General features: G+C 42.3%; 1 protein-coding gene across 1 annotated transcript in view; it reads right to left on the reverse strand.

Moving 5' to 3' along the window:
• LOC117523658 (core histone macro-H2A.2) overlaps window positions 1-23,523 on the reverse strand; it is a 118,264-nt gene that overhangs the window by 14,081 nt on the left and 80,660 nt on the right. The window contains exon 8 of the mRNA XM_034185230.1: window positions 8,042-8,216. Coding sequence (XP_034041121.1) covers window positions 8,042-8,216 — 175 coding nt within the window. The remainder of the gene's footprint in view (window positions 1-8,041; window positions 8,217-23,523) is intronic.

Below are 23,523 nucleotides of genomic sequence, written 5' to 3' on the forward strand. Positions count from 1 at the left end.
CCAGTGTAATCTTTACGTGCCTTAACTAAAGCACTCCTTCTGCTGAATCACCTCTAAATTATTTACACATTATTCACTTTGCGTGTTTTTAGGAATCCGCTAGCTTAGCGTAGCTACTAGCTCTTAGCCGATTTAGCATGGCGGCTTCTCCTGTCTCTCCCGCACTTTTCTGCTCTGGGTGTGAAATGTTTAGTTATTCCTCGGCCTCCTTTAGCAGTAATGGTACTTGTAATAAGTGTAGCTTATTCGTAGCTTTGGAGGCCAGGCTGGGCGAATTGGAGACTCGGCTCCGCACCGTGGAAAATTCTACAGCTAGCAAGGCCCCTGTAGTCGGTGCGGACCAAGGTAGCTTAGCCGCCGTTAGTTCCCCCCTGGCAGATCCCGAGCAGCCGGGAAAGCAGGCCGACTGGGTGACTGTGAGGAGGAAGCGTAGCCCTAAACAGAAGCCCCGTGTACACCGCCAACCCGTTCACATCTCTAACCGTTTTTTCCCACTCGACGACACACCCGCCGAGGATCAAACTCTGGTTATTGGCGACTCTGTTTTGAGAAATGTGAAGTTAGCGACACCAGCAACCATAGTCAATTGTCTTCCGGGGGCCAGAGCAGGCGACACTGAAGGAAATTTGAAACTGCTGGCTAAGGCTAAGCGTAAATTTGGTAAGATTGTAATTCACGTCGGCAGTAATGACACCCGGTTACGCCAATCGGAGGTCACTAAAATTAACATTAAATCGGTGTGTAACTTTGCAAAAACAATGTCGGACTCTGTAGTTTTCTCTGGGCCCCTCCCCAATCGGACCGGGAGTGACATGTTTAGCCGCATGTTCTCCTTGAATTGCTGGCTGTCTGAGTGGTGTCCAAAAAATGAGGTGGGCTTCATAGATAATTGGCAAAGCTTCTGGGGAAAACCTGGTCTTGTTAGGAGAGACGGCATCCATCCCACTTTGGATGGAGCAGCTCTCATTTCTAGAAATCTGGCCAATTTTCTTAAATCCTCCAAACCGTGACTATCCAGGGTTGGGACCAGGAAGCAGAGTTGTAGTCTTACACACCTCTCTGCAGCTTCTCTCCCCCTGCTATCCCCTCATTACCCCATCCCCGTAGAGACGGTGCCTGCTCCCAGACTACCAATAACCAGCAAAAATCTATTTAAGCATAAAAATTCAAAAAGAAAAAATAATATAGCACCTTCAACTGCACCACAGACTAAAACAGTTAAATGTGGTCTATTAAACATTAGGTCTCTCTCTTCTAAGTCCCTGTTGGTAAATGATATAATAATTGATCAACATATTGATTTATTCTGCCTAACAGAAACCTGGTTACAGCAGGATGAATATGTTAGTTTAAATGAGTCAACACCCCCGAGTCACACTAACTGTCAGAATGCTCGTAGCACGGGCCGGGGTGGAGGATTAGCAGCAATCTTCCATTCCAGCTTATTAATTAATCCAAAACCCAGACAGAGCTTTAATTCATTTGAAAGCTTGTCTCTTAGTCTTGTCCATCCAAATTGGAAGTCCCAAAAACCAGTTTTATTTGTTATTATCTATCGTCCACCTGGTCGTTACTGTGAGTTTCTCTGTGAATTTTCAGACCTTTTGTCTGACTTAGTGCTTAGCTCAGATAAGATAATTATAGTGGGCGATTTTAACATCCACACAGATGCTGAGAATGACAGCCTCAACACTGCATTTAATCTATTATTAGACTCTATTGGCTTTGCTCAAAAAGTAAATGAGTCCACCCACCACTTTAATCATATCTTAGATCTTGTTCTGACTTATGGTATGGAAATAGAAGACTTAACAGTATTCCCTGAAAACTCCCTTCTGTCTGATCATTTCTTAATAACATTTACATTTACTCTGATGGACTACCCAGCAGTGGGGAATAAGTTTCATTACACTAGAAGTCTTTCAGAAAGCGCTGTAACTAGGTTTAAGGATATGATTCCTTCTTTATGTTCTCTAATGCCATATACCAACACAGTGCAGAGTAGCTACCTAAACTCTGTAAGGGAGATAGAGTATCTCGTCAATAGTTTTACATCCTCATTGAAGACAACTTTGGATGCTGTAGCTCCTCTGAAAAAGAGAGCTTTAAATCAGAAGTGTCTGACTCCGTGGTATAACTCACAAACTCGTAGCTTAAAGCAGATAACCCGTAAGTTGGAGAGGAAATGGCGTCTCACTAATTTAGAAGATCTTCACTTAGCCTGGAAAAAGAGTCTGTTGCTCTATAAAAAAGCCCTCCGTAAAGCTAGGACATCTTTCTACTCATCACTAATTGAAGAAAATAAGAACAACCCCAGGTTTCTTTTCAGCACTGTAGCCAGGCTGACAAAGAGTCAGAGCTCTATTGAGCTGAGTATTCCATTAACTTTAACTAGTAATGACTTCATGACTTTCTTTGCTAACAAAATTTTAACTATTAGAGAAAAAATTACTCATAACCATCCCAAAGACGTATCGTTATCTTTGGCTGCTTTCAGTGATGCCGGTATTTGGTTAGACTCTTTCTCTCCGATTGTTCTGTCTGAGTTATTCTCATTAGTTACTTCATCCAAACCATCAACATGTTTATTAGACCCCATTCCTACCAGGCTGCTCAAGGAAGCCCTACCATTATTTAATGCTTCGATCTTAAATATGATCAATCTATCTTTGTTAGTTGGCTATGTACCACAGGCTTTTAAGGTGGCAGTAATTAAACCATTACTTAAAAAGCCATCACTTGACCCAGCTATCTTAGCTAATTATAGGCCAATCTCCAACCTTCCTTTTCTCTCAAAAATTCTTGAAAGGGTAGTTGTAAAACAGCTAACTGATCATCTGCAGAGGAATGGTCTATTTGAAGAGTTTCAGTCAGGTTTTAGAATTCATCATAGTACAGAAACAGCATTAGTGAAGGTTACAAATGATCTTCTTATGGCCTCGGACAGTGGACTCATCTCTGTGCTTGTTCTGTTAGACCTCAGTGCTGCTTTTGATACTGTTGACCATAAAATTTTATTACAGAGATTAGAGCATGCCATAGGTATTAAAGGCATTGCGCTGCGCTGGTTTGAATCATATTTGTCTAATAGATTACAATTTGTTCATGTAAATGGGGAATCTTCTTCACAGACTAAAGTTAATTATGGAGTTCCACAAGGTTCTGTGCTAGGACCAATTTTATTTACTTTATACATGCTTCCCTTAGGCAGTATTATTAGACGGTATTGCTTAAATTTTCATTGTTACGCAGATGATACCCAGCTTTATCTATCCATGAAGCCAGAGGACACACACCAATTAGCTAAACTGCAGGATTGTCTTACAGACATAAAGACATGGATGACCTCTAATTTCCTGCTTTTAAACTCAGATAAAACTGAAGTTATTGTACTTGGCCCCACAAATCTTAGAAACATGGTGTCTAACCAGATCCTTACTCTGGATGGCATTACCCTGACCTCTAGTAATACTGTGAGAAATCTTGGAGTCATTTTTGATCAGGATATGTCATTCAAAGCGCATATTAAACAAATATGTAGGACTGCTTTTTTGCATTTACGCAATATCTCTAAAATCAGAAAGGTCTTGTCTCAGAGTGATGCTGAAAAACTAATTCATGCATTTATTTCCTCTAGGCTGGACTATTGTAATTCATTATTATCAGGTTGTCCTAAAAGTTCCCTAAAAAGCCTTCAGTTAATTCAAAATGCTGCAGCTAGAGTACTGACGGGGACTAGAAGGAGAGAGCATATCTCACCCATATTGGCCTCTCTTCATTGGCTTCCTGTTAATTCTAGAATAGAATTTAAAATTCTTCTTCTTACTTATAAGGTTTTGAATAATCAGGTCCCATCTTATCTTAGGGACCTCGTAGTACCATATCACCCCAATAGAGCGCTTCGCTCTCAGACTGCAGGCTTCCTTGTAGTTCCTAGGGTTTGTAAGAGTAGAATGGGAGGCAGAGCCTTCAGCTTTCAGGCTCCTCTCCTGTGGAACCAGCTCCCAATTCAGATCAGGGAGACAGACACCCTCTCTACTTTTAAGATTAGGCTTAAAACTTTCCTTTTTGCTAAAGCTTATAGTTAGGGCTGGATCAGGTGACCCTGAACCATCCCTTAGTTATGCTGCTATAGACGTAGACTGCTGGGGGGTTCCCATGATGCACTGTTTCTTTCTCTTTTTGCTCTGTATGCACCACTCTGCATTTAATCATTAGTGATCGATCTCTGCTCCCCTCCACAGCATGTCTTTTTCTTGGTTCTCTCCCTCAGCCCCAACCAGTCCCAGCAGAAGACTGCCCCTCCCTGAGCCTGGTTCTGCTGGAGATTTCTTCCTGTTAAAAGGGAGTTTTTCCTTCCCACTGTAGCCAAGTGCTTGCTCACAGGGGGTCGTTTTGACCGTTGGGGTTTTACATAATTATTGTATGGCCTTGCCTTACAATATAAAGCGCCTTGGGGCAACTGTTTGTTGTGATTTGGCGCTATATAAAAAAATTGATTGATTGAAATTGATTGATTGATTGGTGCTCAATTAATAAAAACGTGGACAGAATAAACTACATCCACTACAATGTACAGAAATTAGGAAATTGGACTGAGGAAGGATTTAAGGCTGTCCATTCACAGTTAGAAGCCACGTCCCTTATGGCCTTCCAGAATCGTACTGCTCTGGATATGTTGTTGGCAGAGAAAGGAGGTGTTTGTGCCATGTTCGGAGAACAATGCTGCACATTCATTCCCAACAACACGGCTGCAGACGGCAGTCTCACTCAAGCCATTGACGGGCTGAGGACGTTGAACAGGAAGATGAAAGAGCACCTTATTATTATAATATAACTTTGTTTTCGCAGCCTCTAACGACTGGGAGTAAGAGAACGTTTTGACTATTGTGATGTGGTGTTTAGTGTGAAGGAGTGTGAAAGACAGGACACTTCAGGCAGATGCAGAACAGCTGATACCTGCAACAGACGAACGAGATGTGCTGACCTGAAAGTGTTCTTCCTTACAGCTGCACTTATTGACGTATGCGTTTATGTTATGGGAAGAAACTTGTCTTGCGTCATCACCCCCACCCTTAGGACAAGTTTCTTGTTTATGTGATGAGGGCGTCTCTTAATAAAAAGAGTGGAAAAGCAGGCCAGACTTTAGTGTAGCCTTGGTGTACAGCCTGGCCGCACTCCGCACGTAAAATTTGACTTTCTGTCTCACTGGTGTTTCTTGACTCTGTTTGTCTTGTTAAAGGTTTTAAAAATGTTTGGAGGAGAAAATACCCAACAGAGGTCTAGGCCAATTTAATTAAATTTGGAAGTTTAAAAATACTGTCGCTACATATTTTTGGTGCTCTCCGTAAGGCCAATAACACATTGCGAGGCTTAACTACTTATTCACTACATTAAATTAGTGCCTCCGTGAGGTGCCATTCATTCCAAATAATTAAAGTAATTCATTACAGTAATAAAAAGTCCTTTTCTGGCTGTTGAAATCTGTATTCACTTATCGAAGACACACTTTAACAAGATGACTGTATGCCACAATTAAAGAAATGTTTCCTCATTCGGACAACAATGAAATATTAATTTCCGTCCATTGACACTATGTCAATTTGTCCATTTGAAGATTGATTTTTGCACAAATGATGTCGTAAAATATCACTGTACAGCTTAAAAATCATTGTACGCAGAGTTGCTATTTGGCAGACATCCAATCTGCAAACTCTTACACCCATTCATATAAAATGTCAACTTTTTAAATAAGCTAGTGGCGTTGTTCTGTTTCAGTGCAGCTTCTTGTTCTGACTTTAACGGCAATGAAAGACACACACAAGTCTTTCATTGCCAACTGTAAATGGTAATCAAACCGTTCCAATTGTATCTTTCTGAACTCTCCCGCATCAATAACAGGTGATAACTTCAGTTATCTATATAATTTTATTACTGGTAAATTTTAGAATTAATGTAGATGTGATATACTCTATCAATTATCTGGAAACTACTTTTTGCGCGGGAATTCATCACGCATGTCGGTCACGGGCGTGTACTAACAGAGTTTTTCAGCCATAACGAGAGTGTCCATTTTTAGCTTGACATAAGCTAAGCTAATGGCGCTTGTGAGAGTGTGGGCTGAACCCTCCCCCTGCAGAGAGCAGAAGAGGGTGGTGTCAGTCGCAAATGTTGGTGACAGTTTACACCAGTGAGGAGAAATGGAAACAATACAGACTTTAAAAAAAAAAGATTTTTAAACATTATGAATCGACTGTGAATTGTTAATGATCAGTTATGATTCTGATGTGAACCAACTTGTTTTTCCCTTTCTTTTTTTTTTTAACACCTCTGACTCATTGACTGGTTGAAAATTTCCATGTGATCATTTATAGTGAATAAGAGACCAGAAACTATGTGAGGCTCCTAAATAAAAATGGAAGTGTGCCTTTATTGCTTTGGAAGTACTGCACCATGAACCACAGTGTTTGTATTTAAAAATAAGGAGTTTGTACAATATTAGTGACTCAGAATATTAACAATAATAAAAAGGTAAACTTGGCATTCTGACACTTTGATAAACTTGAGCAAAAATCTCATGGTTTCACCGGATTTACAGATTATCAGTTTCTTACAGCTCTAAAATGTGATTTTGAAGTGTCTGAATAAAAAAAAGGTTTTTCAAATTTTTTAAGCAACATATAGAACATTCAGAACATTACTAAATGTGTATGTTAAAATACTGAAATAAAACAGTTGGTAAATTGTTCTATATATCTAGTCAATAATGACAATATTACTTTGTGGAGTCGGCAAAAGAATAAAAGGTTTAATACGAGTGAAGTGCCGTGCAGCGGCGTGAAGCTTGCTCATGGTACAAGGAGTCCCAAACAGGAAGTGCCAAATATTGAGTCCACAGTGAAACAGGAAATGTCAAACACTTCCTGGATCGACACTTCCTGGATTGACAGACGGATCCCATTGTATCTCGCAGGAACTCAGTGGCAAGTTCACACTGAAACAGGAAGTGTGAAATTTTGAGTCCACAGTGAAACAGGAATTGTCAAATGTTGAACACTTCCTGGCATTGGTGGAGGCTACGGTTGCACTGGACTCCCCTAAAATGTGATTGGACACAGATGATTGACATTTCACAGCACCACACGTCTGGTTAAAAAGAGCTGCATTTTGAAATAAGTGAGTCGCATTGCAGAATAGGGTGGGGCAGGCGCCACTTATGCAACCCATCATCTTGGCTTTTATATTTTTAATTAATTTATATCAAGTTGCCTCACAGCGAGAAGGTCGTGGGTTCAATGCCCGTGGCCTTTCTGTGTGGAGTTTGCATGTTCTCCACATGTTTGCGTGGGTTTCCTCCGGGTGCTCCGGTTTCCTCCCACATCCAAAGACATGCGGGTTAGGTGGATTGGACTCTTTAAAACTGTCCGTAGGTGTGTGTGGGTGTGTTTGTGTTTGTTTGTCTGTTTGTGGCCCTGCGACAGGCTGGCGTCCTGTCCTGGGTGTACCCCGCCTCGCGCTCTATGACTGCTGGGATAGGCTCCAGCCCCCCGCGACCCTTAATTGGACTAAGCGGTAGAAGATGAATGAATGAATGAATGAATATATCAAGTTGTAGGGATTTACTTTCAGTTTGAGTCTAAGGAAGATAATTTTAGCCTGATTTACTTTTTGTATTTGAAACGCCATAAACAAATTAAAATGAGTGACGTACCAAGGGGCTGAATATATTTGCAACCCGCTGTACATTATAATCACAGGAACAGTGTGAAAAAAATCTTTAATGGTTTTAGGCACCATAGACCTGTGGTGATAGGTCTGTGGACTGAGTGATCGCTCTACAACTCAGAGGCTAAGCCCCCCCCCCCATGCATATTTTTTCTTCTCTGCAAATTTACACATTCCACAGAAACAGCCCTGAAGAATTTTTCCAAAACAGAAAAATTTTCACCCACAGAAATTTAACCAGACATCCGTTCAGTGGTCATGTGATGTAACTGACAGTTTGAAATGTTTAAAAGATCAAAATGTGCTGGTGGCTCACCGTCCAGCAGGAAGTGAGGGGAAGGCCACAGATTTCAGCTTCTTCTCCTCCGCGGCTGACAGGCAGTTCTTCACCGTCTTCTCCAGCTGGTCCTCGCACTTATCTGACCCCCACTGAGGGACGTTACAGTGGATGACAAAGCGAGCAGCCATCCCAATGGCCTGACTCACCGCAACTGTGGAGCCAAAGACATTATCAAGGTCACTGCAATTCAACACGTTTATCCTTGACATGGTTTAGAGGGGAACTCCCACATTTTTCTACATCAGCTCCAATTTTAGACATTTTTATGAAAATCAAGACAAGAATGATTTGAACTGGCACAGCACCGATACCTGCTAGGAGCTGATACCATGGAGTTAACTGGCTAATTCATCACACAAGGCAAGCTGGAAACACTCTCTTCCTGTCATTGCTGAACAAGTGAAAATGACTAAGTGGTGAGGAGCACCAACTAGATGATAGCGAGACTAAGATCAGCAGTAAACCTACAATGTGTTTATGCTGTAAATCAGTAACGCACAGATTATTCCGCTGTCATCCTGAGTAAAAACATGAATCCTAAAGCATCATACTGAGGTCATAAAATCAGAGTTCAGCAGCTCATCTCCATCTTATAAAGAAATCAGTTTTCCAGGTGCAAATTTCTTCAGCGTGTGTGGTCAGGCACAAGCCATCTGGTGCACACAAGTTGATATATATTAATCGTTTCATGTGGATGTGATGTGTACGTGTGCTGGAAGATGAAATTAGTCTAAAGATGTTACAGTTAAGAAAGGGAAAGAGTTGTTTACCAAGACCAGAACACACATTTTTCCATCAGAATAAAGAGGACATTGTGAATTTTTTCATTTCCTGATGTGGACACTGTTAAGGGCATCTTTTTGTTTTTGTTGTTAAACCTCCTTCATGATCGTTCAGCTCATTCTCACTTTGGCTTTAATCAATGAACCTCTACACTGCCATCACTGAATCCATCATCTCCTCCTACATCACCGTCTGGTACGCTGCTGCCACTAAGGACAGGTGTAGACTGCAGGGTCTCATACACGCAGCAGAGAAGATGATCGACTGCAGTCTATAACCCCTACAGGACCTGTATGCTTCCAGGGCCCTGAGGTGAGATTGTGGAAGATTGTGGACAATCCCCCCCCACCCAGGTCACAAACCTTTTGTCACCCTCCCCTCTGGCAGGAGGCTGAGGTCCATCAGGACCAAAACCTCAAGACACAAAACAGCTTCTTTCCATCCACAGCTAGAATAATAATGCCAGAGACCACCATTTACCCTGCCTCCCCTTCCACCATAAAGCACAGCTTGTTCATCCCTGCACTGAAAGGTACTGCACATCTGTAGTCCAATCACCTGTTTTTGCACTGTTCCATTCCATTACGTTTTACTTATTTAAACAGTGAATATAGTTTTGTCTGAATCTTCTTATCAAAGTGTTTTTCTTTTCTTTTTCTTATTGTTTATGCACCAATAACACCAGATCAAATTCCTTGTATGTGCAAACTTACTTGGCAATAAATTTGATTCTGATTCTAAAACCCTGAGCTTTAACAGTTTTATTCAAGACTAAAACAGCCCGTTTCTCAACAAATGATGAGACATTATCACTTGCGGAATCTGCACAGCACAAGTGGCAGACTTGTTTTAGCGTCCACACTGACACTCTGTCATCTCTTACAGATTCTTTAATTTTAAAAAAACTTGTTCTGATTAGGTGTATTTGGACAAACTTCATCATCACGTGATGAAGTTTGTCCAAATACACCTGATCAGAACAAGCAGCTCATCTCCATCTTATAAAGATGGAGATGAGCTGCTTGTTGGAGATGTGTGCTCACCACTTCAGAAATTAAGATGATATTTTAAAATAAACATTTTATACTCAAAAATTAAAATTATGCTCTTTAATTTCAAAGCCACCTACTGTCAAAGTGGTGATGTGTTTTAGTTGCAATAAAGACGGCGACATGTTTCTATCATATCTGCAGCAATTAGCTGCATGCACACATTTATTTGTGCAGTTACAGTGCACAAACTGTCGGTTACCTCTGCAGCGCCTCAACTAGTCTACATGTTTGAAGTCTATCATGAAGCATGACACAGCATAAATATAATATGAATACACAAATATCCTACATCTGCTGCTTGTGCACGTCCAGCAGCATCACACACCGTACATTTGTTTGCGTGTGTGTCCTTCTGCACAATGCATCTGCTAATCAGCAGCAAAGACAGGAGCATAATGTGCTTTCATCCATCCATCCATCCATCCATTTTCTTCCGCTTTATCCGGAGTTGGGTCGCGGGGGCAGCAGCTCAAGCAAAGCCGCCCAGACCTCCCGATCCACACACACCTCCTCCAGCTCCTCCGGGGGAACCCCAAGGCGTTCCCAAGCCAGCCGAGAGATGTAGTCCCTCCAGCGTGTCCTGGGTCTTCCCCGGGGCCTCCTCCCAGTGGGACGTGCCCGGAACACCTCTCCACCGAGGCGTCCAGGGGGCATCCGGAAAAGATGCCAGAGCCACCTCAACTAACTCCTTTCGATGTGGAGGAGCAGCGGCTCGACTCCAAGCTCCTCCCGAGTGACCAGCTCCTCACCCTATCTCTAAGGGAGCGCCCAGCCACCCTGCGGAGGAAACTCATCTCGGCCGTTTGTACTTGCGATCTCGTTCTTTCGGTCATGAGCCAAATCTCATGACCATAGGTGAGGATCGGAACGTAGATCGATCGGTAAATCGAGAGCTTTGCCCCCCTACTCAGCTCTCTCATCACCACGACGGTCGGATACAGCAACCGCATCACTGCAGATGCTGCACTGATCCGTCTATTGATCTCACGCTCCATCCATCCCTCACTCGTGAACAAGACCCCGAGATACTTAAACTCCTCCACTTGAGGCAAGGACACTCCACCGACCTGAAGAGGGCAAAGCACCTTTTTCCGGTCGAGAACCATGGCCTCGGATTTGGAGGTGCTGATTTTCATCCCGGACGCTTCACACTCGGCGGTGACTTCGGCCTGGGTAATGGATGAGTCCGCCTCCGAGTCCCCAGTCTCTGCTTCCTCTTCGGAAGATGTGACGATGGGATTGAGGAGATCCTCGAAGTACTCCTTCCACCGCCCGACAACATCCCCAGTCAGGGTCAACAGCTCCCCACCCGCACCATAAACAGTGCTGGTGGAGAGCTGCTTCCGCCTCCTGAGGCGTCGGACGGTTTGCCAGAATCTCTTCGAGGCCGACCAATAGTCCTCCTCCATAGCCTCCCCGAACTCCTCCCAGACCCGAGTTTTTGCCTCTGCGACCGCATAGGCTGCGGCACGCTTGGCCTGCCAGTACCTGTCAGCTGCCTCTGGGGTCCCACCTACCAACAAAGATAAGTAGGACTCCTTCTTCAGCTTGATGGCATCCCTTAGTTCCGGTGTCCACCACCGGGTTTGGGGATTGCCGTCGTGACAGGCACCAGAGACCTTGCGACCACAGCTACGAGCAGCCGCATCGACAATGGAGGTGGAGAACATGGTCCACTCGAACTCCATGTCTCCAACCTGCCCCGGGATCTGGGAGAAGCTCTCCCGGAGGTGAGAGTTGAAGACCTCGCTGACAGAGGGTTCCGCCAGTCGTTCCCAGCAGACCCTCACGATACGTTTGGGCCTGCCAGGTCTTACCGGCTTCCTACCCTCCCAGCGGATCCAACTCACCACCAGGTGGTGATCAGTCAACAGCTCTGCCCCTCTCTTCACCCGTGTGTCCGAAGGTCAGATGATACGACTACAAAGTCGATCATCGACCTCCGGCTCAGGATGTCCTGGTGCCACGTGCACTTGTGGACACCCTTGTGCTCGAACATGGTGTTCGTGATGGACAAACTGTGACTAGCACAGAAGTCCAACAACTGAACACCACTCGGGTTCAGATCGGGGAAGCCGTGCTTCCCGATCACCCCCCTCCAGGTCTCACTGTCGCCGACCACGTGGGCGTTGAAATCCCCCAGGAGAACGATGGAGAACAATGGAGTCCCCAGTTGGAGCGCTATCTAGTACCCCTCCCAGGGACTCCAGGAATGTCGGGTACTCTGCACTGCTGCTCGGCCCGTAGGCGGAGACAACGGTGAGAGACCTGTCCCCGACCCGAAGGCGTAGGGACGCGACCCTCTCGTTCACCGGAGTGAACTCCAACACTTGGCGACTGAGCTGGGGAGCAATAAGCAATGCGACCCCAGCTCTCCGCCTCTCCCCGTGGGCGACGCCAGAAAAATGAAGCGTCCAGCCCCTCTCCAGGAGTTGGGTACCAGAGCCCAAGCTGTGCGTGGAAGTGCACAGCTCGCGCGCGAGCCCCAACCCCAGGCCTGGCTCCAGGGTGGGACCCCGGCTCCGCCATACCGGGCGACGTCACGGTCCTTGATCTTTTACTGGTCATAAAGGTCATGTGCTTTCACAATACATAAAGATCTTAAGCCTGTGCTACTGCGAAGAAAAAAGTTCAGCTTTTGGGTATAACTTGTGTTTCATATGCAGTTAGTAGTATGGTGATAGCTGTAGTAGTAACAGATGATAACTGATCTGTGGTACATATGGACTCTACCCCCCCCCCCCCCCGCCCCACCACCCGTGCTTCAGGGTTCAGCACACATGCAAACCACAGATTAATTGCGAAGTTTATAATGCTGTTCATGTTGATGCAGTTAAAGTAAAATCACAGTCTGCTGCGCATGCATGTCGTGAATGCAGCCTGTTAAAAACAGCCACATGCTTCTCTTGCTGCACGCTCAGTGCACTGCTGGATCCAAAAAGCGACAGAATATCTCAAAAATTAAAGAAACTGTATTTGAAGAAACTTTTTGCATTTGAAAGGGTTAGGGTTAGGGTCAGCTGAAACCAGTTATTGAACCCAGCTCACGTTCCCTATTAGTGGGTGAACAATCCAACGCTTGGTGAATTCTGCTTCACAATGATAGGAAGAGCCGACATCGAAGGATCAAAAAGCGACGTCGCTATGAACGCCTGGCCGCCACAAGCCAGTTATCCCTGTGGTAACTGACTAAAGTGTAATATGTGATCTCTGTTGGACAAGATTAGGAATGAACATATCAGAGGGACAGCTCAGGTGGGACGGTTTGGAGACAAAGTCAGAGAGGCGAGATTGAGATGGTTTGGACATGTGCAGAGGAGGGACTCAGGTTATATAGGGAAAAGGATGCTGAGGATGGAGCCACCATGTACGAGGAGAAGAGGGAGGCCAAAGAGGAGGTTTATGGATGTGCTGAGGGAGGACATGCAGGTGGTTGGTGTGACAGAGGAAGATACAGAGGACAGGGTGAGATGGAAACGATTGATCTGCTGTGGCGACCCCTAATGGGAGCAGCCGAAAGACAAAGAAGAAGAAAGTTTCTTTTCTTTGGTGATAACTTTCAACTTTCCATTAATTCGTACCTGTCCTGTGCCTAACGCAACTCACTCCAACTCATTGCATATGCTTGTCTAAACCCCCCGTAGTTGGCACATTGCTTCTTTCTGTACCCCTAAACTCTGCACCTATGTAGATTCTGAAATTGTTTCTATTATCTCTCTCTCTCTCTCTCCCTCCAAGAATTAGCTCTTTAGAATGCAGAAATGTGCAAATGTAAAAGAACAAAATGGTGTTTATGTTTTTGTACACATGTAAATGGTGCCGTTGTTGGGTGAGTGGCTGAACAACAGATGGGAGTCCTGCCCTGAGTACATGTACCATTTTAAAGACAGAGCATTTTCAAAATGCCATGAAATCCACCAATAAAATAAATGAATAAAAGTACTGAATTTACTAATATTTGGAGTCAGTCTGGGTCAGTAAAGCAAACTTTACTGTCACAAGAGCCATTTTTGTCCCATCTTCCACATAAGTTTGACTTTTAAAATGAATGAATAAAGATAACACAGCTTATAAGGGTTTTTTTTAATATACGAGGTCTGTCAATAAAGCAACGGTCCTTTTTATTTTTTTCAAAAACTATATGGATTTCATTCATATGTTTTTACGTCAGACACGCTTGAACCCTCGTGCGCATGCGTGAGTTTTTCCACGCCTGTCGGTGACGTCATTCGCCTGTGAGCACTCCTTGTGGGAGGAGTCGTCCAGCCCCTCGTCGGAATTCCTTTGTCTGAGAAGTTGCTGAGAGACTGGCGCGTTGTTTGATCAAAATTTTTTCTAAACCTGTGAGACACATCGAAGTGGACACGGTTCGAAAAATTAAGCTGGTTTTTAGTGAAAATTTTAACGGCTGATGAGAGATTTTGAGGTGATTCTGTCGCTTTAAGGACTTCCCACGGTGCGAGACGTCGCTCAGCGCTCTCAGCCGCCGTCGTCAGCCTGTTCAAGCTGAAAACCTCCACATTTCAGGCTCTATTGATCCAGGATGTTGTGAGAGAACAGAGAAGTTTCAGAAGAAGTCGGTTTCAGCATTTTATCCGGATATTCCACTGTTAAAGGAGATTTTTTTAATGAAAGACGTGCGGACGGGTCCGCGCGTCGGGACGCAGCCGACGCGGTGCGGCGGCACAGGAAGAACACCTCTGTGTTGATAACCATTTGTAAAATCCAGGCGGCTTTTGATGGCTTTCAGTGGAGTGAGTATATGAGAAATTGTTTAACAGCAGGACATGTTCCAACTTGTCCTTAAGGCTTTCAACAGAGGTGTTTTTCCTGTGGCGGAGCGTCGCGTCGGCTGCGTCCCGACGCGCGGACCCGTCCGCACGTCTTTCATTAAAAAAATCTCCTTTAACAGTGGAATATCCGGATAAAATGCTGAAACCGACTTCTTCTGAAACTTCTCTGTTCTCTCACGACGTCCTGGATCAATAGAGCCTGAAATGTGGAGGTTTTCAGCTTGAACAGGCTGACGACGGCGGCTGAGAGCGCTGCACGACGTCTCGCACCGTGGGAAGTCCTTAAAGCGACAGAATCACCTCAAAATCTCTCATCAGCCGTTAAAATTTTCACTGAAAACCAGCTTAATTTTTCGAACCGTGTCCACTTCGATGTGTCTCACAGGTTTAGAAAAAATTTTGATCAAACAACGCGCCAGTCTCTCAGCAACTTCTCAGACAAAGGAATTCCGACGAGGGGCTGGACGACTCCTCCCACAAGGAGTGCTCACAGGCGAATGACGTCACCGACAGGCGTGGAAAAACTCACGCATGCGCACGAGGGTTCAAGCGTGTCTGACGTAAAAACATATGAATGAAATCCATATAGTTTTTGAAAAAAATAAAAAGGACCATTACTTTATTGACAGACCTCGTATAATGGTCCTCCTGAATATTCTACGTTAAATCCCGACACTAGTTCAGATTCTCTTTTTGTCAGGTCAAATGGTGCTCGATTGGTTTCTGCTGAAACTGAGGTGAATCATATTTTGAGGGGTCAGGCGTGTAATATAAAGGGCATTTTCTTCTTGTGTAATATTGAAGCTTGTTAAAGAAAAGTTATCTGTTATGAGAAGTAAACTTAATAGAATATTAGGGCTTGGACAGCTTCATAGGAAATTGTGCAACTGCTCATGAGGCTCAACTATGTATTTATAGATCAACTATATTTTAAAAAAAATGTTCTTTTTGTTTTGTTTTTTTACAACCACAAATCAGAAAAGTTTGGATGATATGAAAAATATGTGTGTGTAGGGAGGGGGGTAACCCACGATGATCCTGACATTTTCTTTGACTTCTATTTACTGGAGACTGTTTGAAACCAATAGATTTCATGTTTTGTCAGGTCAGTTTATTTGGTAATTTATTTGGTATCCATACCTACATCCATACCTACAAAAAGCCTGCAGCTTTTTCTGAGAAACATCAGGGGATGAAAACATGAACATTTCCACATCTGTGACTATTTCTTCGACCTCATCAATCATTCAGAAATACAAACAGTGTTGTACTTTAAGGTAAATCTGACAAGTGAGGCAAGTCACAAAGACACAACTCTGGATGAATTTTTGGCTTCTGTGGGTGTGAGTGGAGAATTAGTGTGAATAGTGCAACATTTTTTATTTTTATCTTCATTTTACATACAGTCCCAACTTCTTCTGGCTTGTGGGTGTTTCTGTTGCATTTCTGAAATTACAGAACTGCTATAAAGAAAACTGCGAACATTTTATTGTTTTTTTAAAACTTTGTAGAACAAATGCAAACACCAAACCAAGGAAAAAATACCTGGACATGTACAGGCAAACTTCGATATAAACTGAACAGAACAATGCAGGCTGATTAGACTCCCCATATTTTTTGTAAATAAATAAGAATAAAATAAGAGGTAAGTCACTTTGAAGTGAATAAAACATATAGCTGTAGCTTAATAACTTTGAAAAATAACAAAAATCAGTAGCTTGTATTTTTATTCTGACCCCAGTTCATTTAAGTGTGATGAAGTCATCCTTTTTTCTCCTCACTCAGCCATGTTTTGTGTTTGAGCACTACATAAGCTCAAGATTGAACAAATAAATACCTTTGGAAAATAACAGCTCTTAAAGTTCAGAGTTCTCACCTGCTTTATGTGATCTGTGCCTCTGAACATCACCGCAGAGCTTCTCCACATCCGTTTTTGTTTTTTGTTTTTTTAAATGAAAGTTCAGAGTTCTCACCTGCTTTATGTGATCTGTGCCTCTGAACATCACCGCAGAGTTTCTCCACATGTTTTTGTTTTTTGTTTTTTTAAATGAACTTTAGCTTTATCGACTGACAAAGTTTGATCCAGATTACAGATTTTGTGGCCATTTGAGTTTAATATTGAAAAACCCCATTTAATGTACATTTTAATCAAACATGCTTCAATCACTGTCATTTTTCTGTTATGGATGTACACCACCAAAATTGGGCAGAGGTTCCAACTCCGCCTGTTTGTCTTCCAGTTATCAGTCAGAAACCAAGTGCCAAAAAGCAATGACGAACTGTGCATAGCAAAGATAACCTGTCTTTCTGTGAAAATGATCTGAAAAAGAATTTAGAAACTCAAAAAGTTGGGGAAAAACAACCTGACAACACCACAAAAAAACTGTGCTTCAAACTAAATACATTAACTAAATACATATTCCTGGCAGTTGATCACATCTAATTTAGTTTATGAAAAGTCACTTCTAACATGGGTTAAAGCAATAAATTTTCATCTGACTGAAATGTCTTCCTGGCAAAAATTCCCTAAAATGTGGCGTAGTGGGGGCACACACTCTTTTTTCCCCTCAATAAATACAATAAACACATTATACAGCATACAAATCTATTCTAAATAGCCTCTAAGGAGAGACAGACAAAGCATAAAAAGAATGCAAAACTTGAAACGGTGAAGGGGGGCGGGGTGTAGTCTTGATTCTGGGGGGTCTGGGGGTGCCAAACCCCCTCCCGGCCCCAGAATATTTTTTAGAGACCAAGTCAAATTTTGTGTATTCTGGTGAATTTTAACAGGTATGAAGCCCTCTGAAACAAATAAAACTAACTTCAATCTGTGAAGTAAAAACACAGTATTGATTATGGGGGGGTCTGGGGGATCTCCCCCAGAATTGTTTTTAAAAGAGCAAGTCAAATTTTGTATATTCTAGTGAATTTTAATGGGTATGAAGCCCTCTGAAACAAAGAAAACTCACTTCAAACTATGGGGGTCTGGGGGATCTCCCCCAGAAAATTTTTTAAAAGAGCAAGTCAAATTTTTTACATTCTGGTGAATTTTAATGGGTATGAAGTCCTCTGAAACAAAGAAAACTCACTTCAAACTGTCAAGTAAAAATTCTTTGTCTTCTGTAGTATCTGTTCTAATCCGGTGAATGCACCAAATGGGTGCTGTACTGCTGGCTGTACAGTCAATAAAATACAAAATTAGGGCCTAAAGCAACTGACAACGTTGTTCTGCTGTGCACTGTCACCAGTTTTGAAAATGCATGCGCACTGAGAAACTCAAAACTGGGGAATTCGCATTTAATCGGTAAAATGCTGTCACTCATAAAACAAAGTAGGGCTACAACTAACGATTATTTTAGTGATCGATTAATCTTTTTGTTGTTGTTTGTTTTTGTTTTTTTACTTACATGTGAGTTTTGCCATTATTTCTTGAAGTGAGTTATTATTAAAAGGCCTTTGTCACGCAACATCAACGTCTGAGCTTGTAATAAATAAATAATGTTATATTCTCGTCAAAAACATACGTGGAGTAGTGTTTTGTTTTATTTTGCACATACATACATCACTGACACACCACAGAGATGTGGCCTGACTAAAGTGTAATATGAAAAAAGACACAAAGGTGCAGTTAACTGCTTTTTATTTTTTCTTGTGTAAAAACACAGCTTAGATGTGATTTCACCAAAACAAATTGTCATTAAACTTAAATAAAACAGGGATGAAGTGGAGTCACTGTCACGGTTTCGGCCAGATCTGGGGATTTATTCTGTTTTTTCATCCTTTCTGTTGTTCTTTTCAGCTTTGATTTATTAATATTTATTTTCATCAGGATTTATTCTGTCATGTTTTTCTTGTTACTTTGTTCTTGTTATGATTCACTAGTTATTTTGTTTTCATCATATGGTTATTCCCAGTTCTGTTCTAGTTTTGTTCTGTCAGATTATGTTTGCATTATTGATCATTAGTGTATTTTCTCATTTGTGTTATCTATTATGCTTTATACCGGGGTTTTGCTTTCTGTTTTCATGTTTGTTTGTTTTTTTGTTAGTTCATTCATCAGCTTGTTTTCCTAGTCTAGTTCTGCTCTTGTATTTGTTTCCAATCAGTTCTCATGTTCTTGCCTGCTTCCAGCCATAGTAATAGTTCCCTGGTTTTCCTCACGCCCCTCTGAGTTCTGTTTCACTCCGCGCCCTGCACCTGCTCTGTGTTTTCATCCCTCTTGCATTTCCGTCTGTGTTGTCATGTCACTCCACTAGCTCTGTGCCCTCCTCTCACACTTTGTCCCAGTCCGCTTTGTTTTCATTTACTCACGCTCTTGACATCGGTTCACATTAGGGATGTCCCGATCAGGTTTTTTTGGCCCCGATCCGATTCCGAGTCATCTGATTTTGAGTATCTGCCGATACCGAGTTCTGATCCGATACTTTAAAAAACTGAATGAACAATGAACAAATGCTAAATATATAATTATTTTATTTTAATCACCTTATTTTATTTATCAATTAAACAGTGCACTTCTCCTTGAGGTAGCTTGAACAATCAAGTAATAATCTACCAGACTTAAAAAACGTACAAATTTCCATGTTATTTTATTTGTCTAAAAATAAATGTCAAAGGTTCCGTATGTTAAACAAGAAATGATCTAATCTGAAATAAAAGGTGGTTTTAATGTATAGATGAAAGGTTTTTAAAGAACCATTTATTGATTTAGCTATTTTAATTACAAGTGTTCTAAACTTTTTTAAACAGTAATCAGAAATTTTGAGGTAACAAACAACAACAACAAAAAACATTTCCAAGGATTTTTCCTCAGACACATATCTGTGGTTCAAATCCCTGCCTGATTGGAAAATCACTAAGGGCCCTTGGGCAAGGTCTTTAATCCCTTATTGCTCCCGGTGTGTAGTGAGCGCCTTGTATGGCAGCACCCTGACATTGGGGTGAATGTGAGGCATAATTGTAAAGCACTTTGTCTGATGCAGATGGAAAAGCGCTTTATAAATGCAATCCATTTACCATTTGTACAGATCAGTGGTTTCTGCCACTAGTCTTCTGTGTTTTGGACAGCGCAAAGCTATGTCACAGCTCACAGCGTCGAAAGTTCAAAAGTCAACTTGAAAAGTAAAAGAAAAAAAAACAAAACAACAACTTACATTTGCATCCTGACAGTCCTCAGTGCCCCTCTGATGCTTTATCAGTGTTCAACAAGTTCAGAGCAGCGCAGTGAACGTGAATGAAGACGGAAGCTCTTTAAGACGCGCTCCTAAATGTGATGAGTGTGCACGTCGCTCGTGCGCACACCATCTCTCGCTCCATTTTGCAGACAAACGATCACAGGACAATTTGTTTTTTTTCTTTTTGTTAATCAGATGACAGATCGTCGTCCTGAGCACTTGGTCAGCACCGGGTCCTGCTGTGCACGGAAGGATGACTGAGCAAGAGTTTTGGTGGGAAAGTGTCCATCATCCTCCTGTCGTTCCATCAAGGCATCAGGCTGAGCGCGTAAACACACCAACAGCAGCTCTGCGAAAGAAACTTTACGAGCGTAACTCCCCCACCTCTGTCCAGCTGAACTTATGTTTTTTCTTTTGTTCAATTAAAAAAAAAAGATTGGGTTGAACTTTGACCGCGTCAGCCTGCCAACAAGCGGCAATGTGCGCTCCCGTCAGAAGCGTCACATCAAAAGCCGAGCTAAAGCGACGCTTCTGAGGCCTCTAAAAAGCAACGCATCTCACGTCTCTGACGCTTCCGACGTGTGAAAGGCCCATTAATCTCCAATAATGAGCCTGAAATAGCGCTGATCAAAATAATGAGGATAAAATCTATATCGGATTCCTGATCGGCATGCAACGTCCGATTTCAATCAAGTCTGAAACCACGTGATCGGGCCCGATTTCCGATCACATGATCGGATCGGGACATCCCTAGTTCACATATCTTTGTCTATTACATCACTCCATTTTGTGCACTCCCTTCCTCACCATCTTGCACAGTGTTGGTTCTTTGTTCTTTAGCCACGCCCCCTTTCTGGATCCTTTTTCTCACATGCACCTTGTTAACACCACCTGTTCCTAATTAGTCCACATGCATATAAACCCTCACAGCCTCACAGTCCCTCACCAGATTGTTGTCACTTCCAGGACACTTTCCAGCCCCCCTGTTCTCTGTCCTGATTAGTCTTGCCGTGTACCAGTTCTTCGCTCTGAGTTTCTTGACCGTGCCTTTTTGCCTCAGTCTATATGCCAGTGTTTGCCCGTGCCTCAGACCCCTGCCTGGAGTTGAATGCGTTTTTGCCTCACCCTGTTTGTGCCTCTGCTCCGTTTTCTGACAACCTGTGTACCGAACCTCTGCCTGAATTAAAAACGACAACTTCTTATACCCCAAAGCCTGGTTTGGGAGTTTGTATTGTGGGTCCACCGGCTGCTGGTGTCGAGCAGCCGCCCGCCTTGACAGTCACTAGGTGTTCACAGGAAACAGTTATTTATTTCTATATTTATTTATTTATGTTCATTGTTAGTTGGTGGGTGGCATGGTGGCTTGGTGGTTAGCAATGTTGCCTCACAGCAAGAAGGTCATGAGTTCGATTCCCGTGGCCTTTCTGTGTGGAGTTTGCATGTTCTCCCTGGTTTCCTCCGGGTGCTCCGGTTTCCTCCCACATCCAAAAACATGCGGGTTAGGTGGACTGGAATCTTTAAATTGTCCGTAGGTGTGTGTGTGGGTGTGTCTGTGTTTGTTTGTCTGTTTGTGGCCCTGCGACAGACTGGCGTCCTGTCCTGCCATAGAGCCTATCCTAGTGCTCTATGGCTGCTGGGATAGGCTCCAGCCCCCCATGACCCTTAACTGGACTAAGTAATAGAAGATGAATGAAATGAATGAATGTTAGTTAGTTTTATGTTTTCTGTTGTGTTTTGTTTCATCAGGTTCTTTTTGTCTGTTTCTCTAAAATTGTATTGTAGCAATATTAGTTATGATCACTTTTGTTGTTGTTGCTGCTATTATTATTAATATATAAAAAAATAAATAAAAAATATTACAATTCGTAATGCATTAGACTTTTTTACGACAACAATTAAGACAACAGCCATTAATTATTTATTATACAGAAAACAAATGCACACAAACTGTGCTGAGATGCAAATAGCTTAACGTTAACTTTAACATTGAAAACGCCATAGACATGCTAACCCGTTAGCATCGGTCATGTTTTTAAGTTATAAAGTACATCTATCAACTGTTTTAGAAGACCATAACAGGTCGGTTTAATCCTTTTAATACCCACCTATTTTCGGCTTGTGCACAAAAGTTGGACCTACCCAAGTGCCAAAGGTCATAAAAATAACATCTTACACCTCACAATATGCCTCATTTTAAAGTACAGTTCTTCTAGTTTCTTGTGATATCCACCTTAACACTTTAACTATTACACAAATCAAACAATAGCAGCTTAAATTTGACAAAGTTTTATGTATTTTTCTCTTGAAAATAATAAACCTATGTATTCATGTCATTGGTTGAGTTTACATTATACTATGCATTTGAAATTCACAACACTTGTTATTCATGATGTTAACAACAAGTGTGACAAGTTTTATGTCTTTGGAACAAAGTATGTTGATACTGTAGGTGTTTTTATATGAAATGGCTCCATTCGGCACAAGTGTGCCAAATCTTGCCAAATGTGCCAACTTTGGTACATGCATGAAATGAGTGGTAAACTCATTTCATCATAAAAAAAAAAAAAAGGTTTTTAATCATACAGATAGCTATAAAAATAATCTAGACAATGTTTTTGTTAGGACTGGTTTTCAGTCCGATCGCTGTGCGCTCACCGATAACAACAGTCTGTATCATCCACTTTACGCACGCTATTTACAAGTCTACAGAGTGAAGAACCCCCCAAGACCCGCCTATCAATGGAAACCTCTGCTTATTGGCTATAGGTTGGTGTCAATCATTTTGACGTAGACCGTAATATGAGGTGATGGCACATGAGAAAACAAGGGGAGAGCATGCGCATTGCCGTTCAGCGACAGGAGCATTTGTTTTACTCAAAGGGGTGGAGAAGTCTACTCTTTTCACGTAGACTTAAGAGGATTGTGGTGGCTTGGAGATAATAATCTAACGAACACGCACATACCAAGAAGATGGCGGCCATGTATGGACAAGAGCCTCTTTTTCCATTCCAGAAAGTACATAAAGACTTTTTTTCAATTTTTTTTAACAGAAGAAAAACATGTTTTGAAGGATTATATCTGCACAGGGCGCATTTTTATGGAAGAAAGGATTATACATTGTGATTCTACAGGATCTAACGAGTGTTTTAACACCAAATATGAGTGAAAAGGACGCAGTATGGTTACTTACACCTTGTTAGATGTAAGTAAAATGTTTTTTCTATGTGGTAATCCTCACACAAACTTTGTTGTATTTTGTGGGATGGTTGTGTGGATTTTGAGTGATATGATCGTTTTCTTGAGGAAGAGATGAAAAGAATGATGTATGGTGAGCAGGTATTGGGAAAGATTTAGACCAAACTTATAACTCGTGAACTAAATAAAAATGCATATATCCCGCCGGTGGTATAGGGTAGGCTGCAAGAGGATAAAAAAGACACAGACATATGCTCTGTAGGGTTTTAGCGGTGGACAATTAAGATAAAGCGAAATAATACAACAAACCATTGATGCAGTGAGTCGGATCAATGCTTCACTGGTTCAAAGCCACACCCCGCTCTACTTGGGGAGTTTCTGCCAATGTTCTCACGAAGACAGGGAGGAGAAAGACCGTGGCTCATGGTAAGCAGTAAACAGAGCAGAGAGGAAAGAAAATT

The sequence above is a fragment of the Thalassophryne amazonica genome, chromosome 13 (genome assembly GCF_902500255.1).
Source record: "Thalassophryne amazonica chromosome 13, fThaAma1.1, whole genome shotgun sequence".
In the NCBI taxonomy this organism is placed as follows: domain Eukaryota; kingdom Metazoa; phylum Chordata; class Actinopteri; order Batrachoidiformes; family Batrachoididae; genus Thalassophryne; species Thalassophryne amazonica.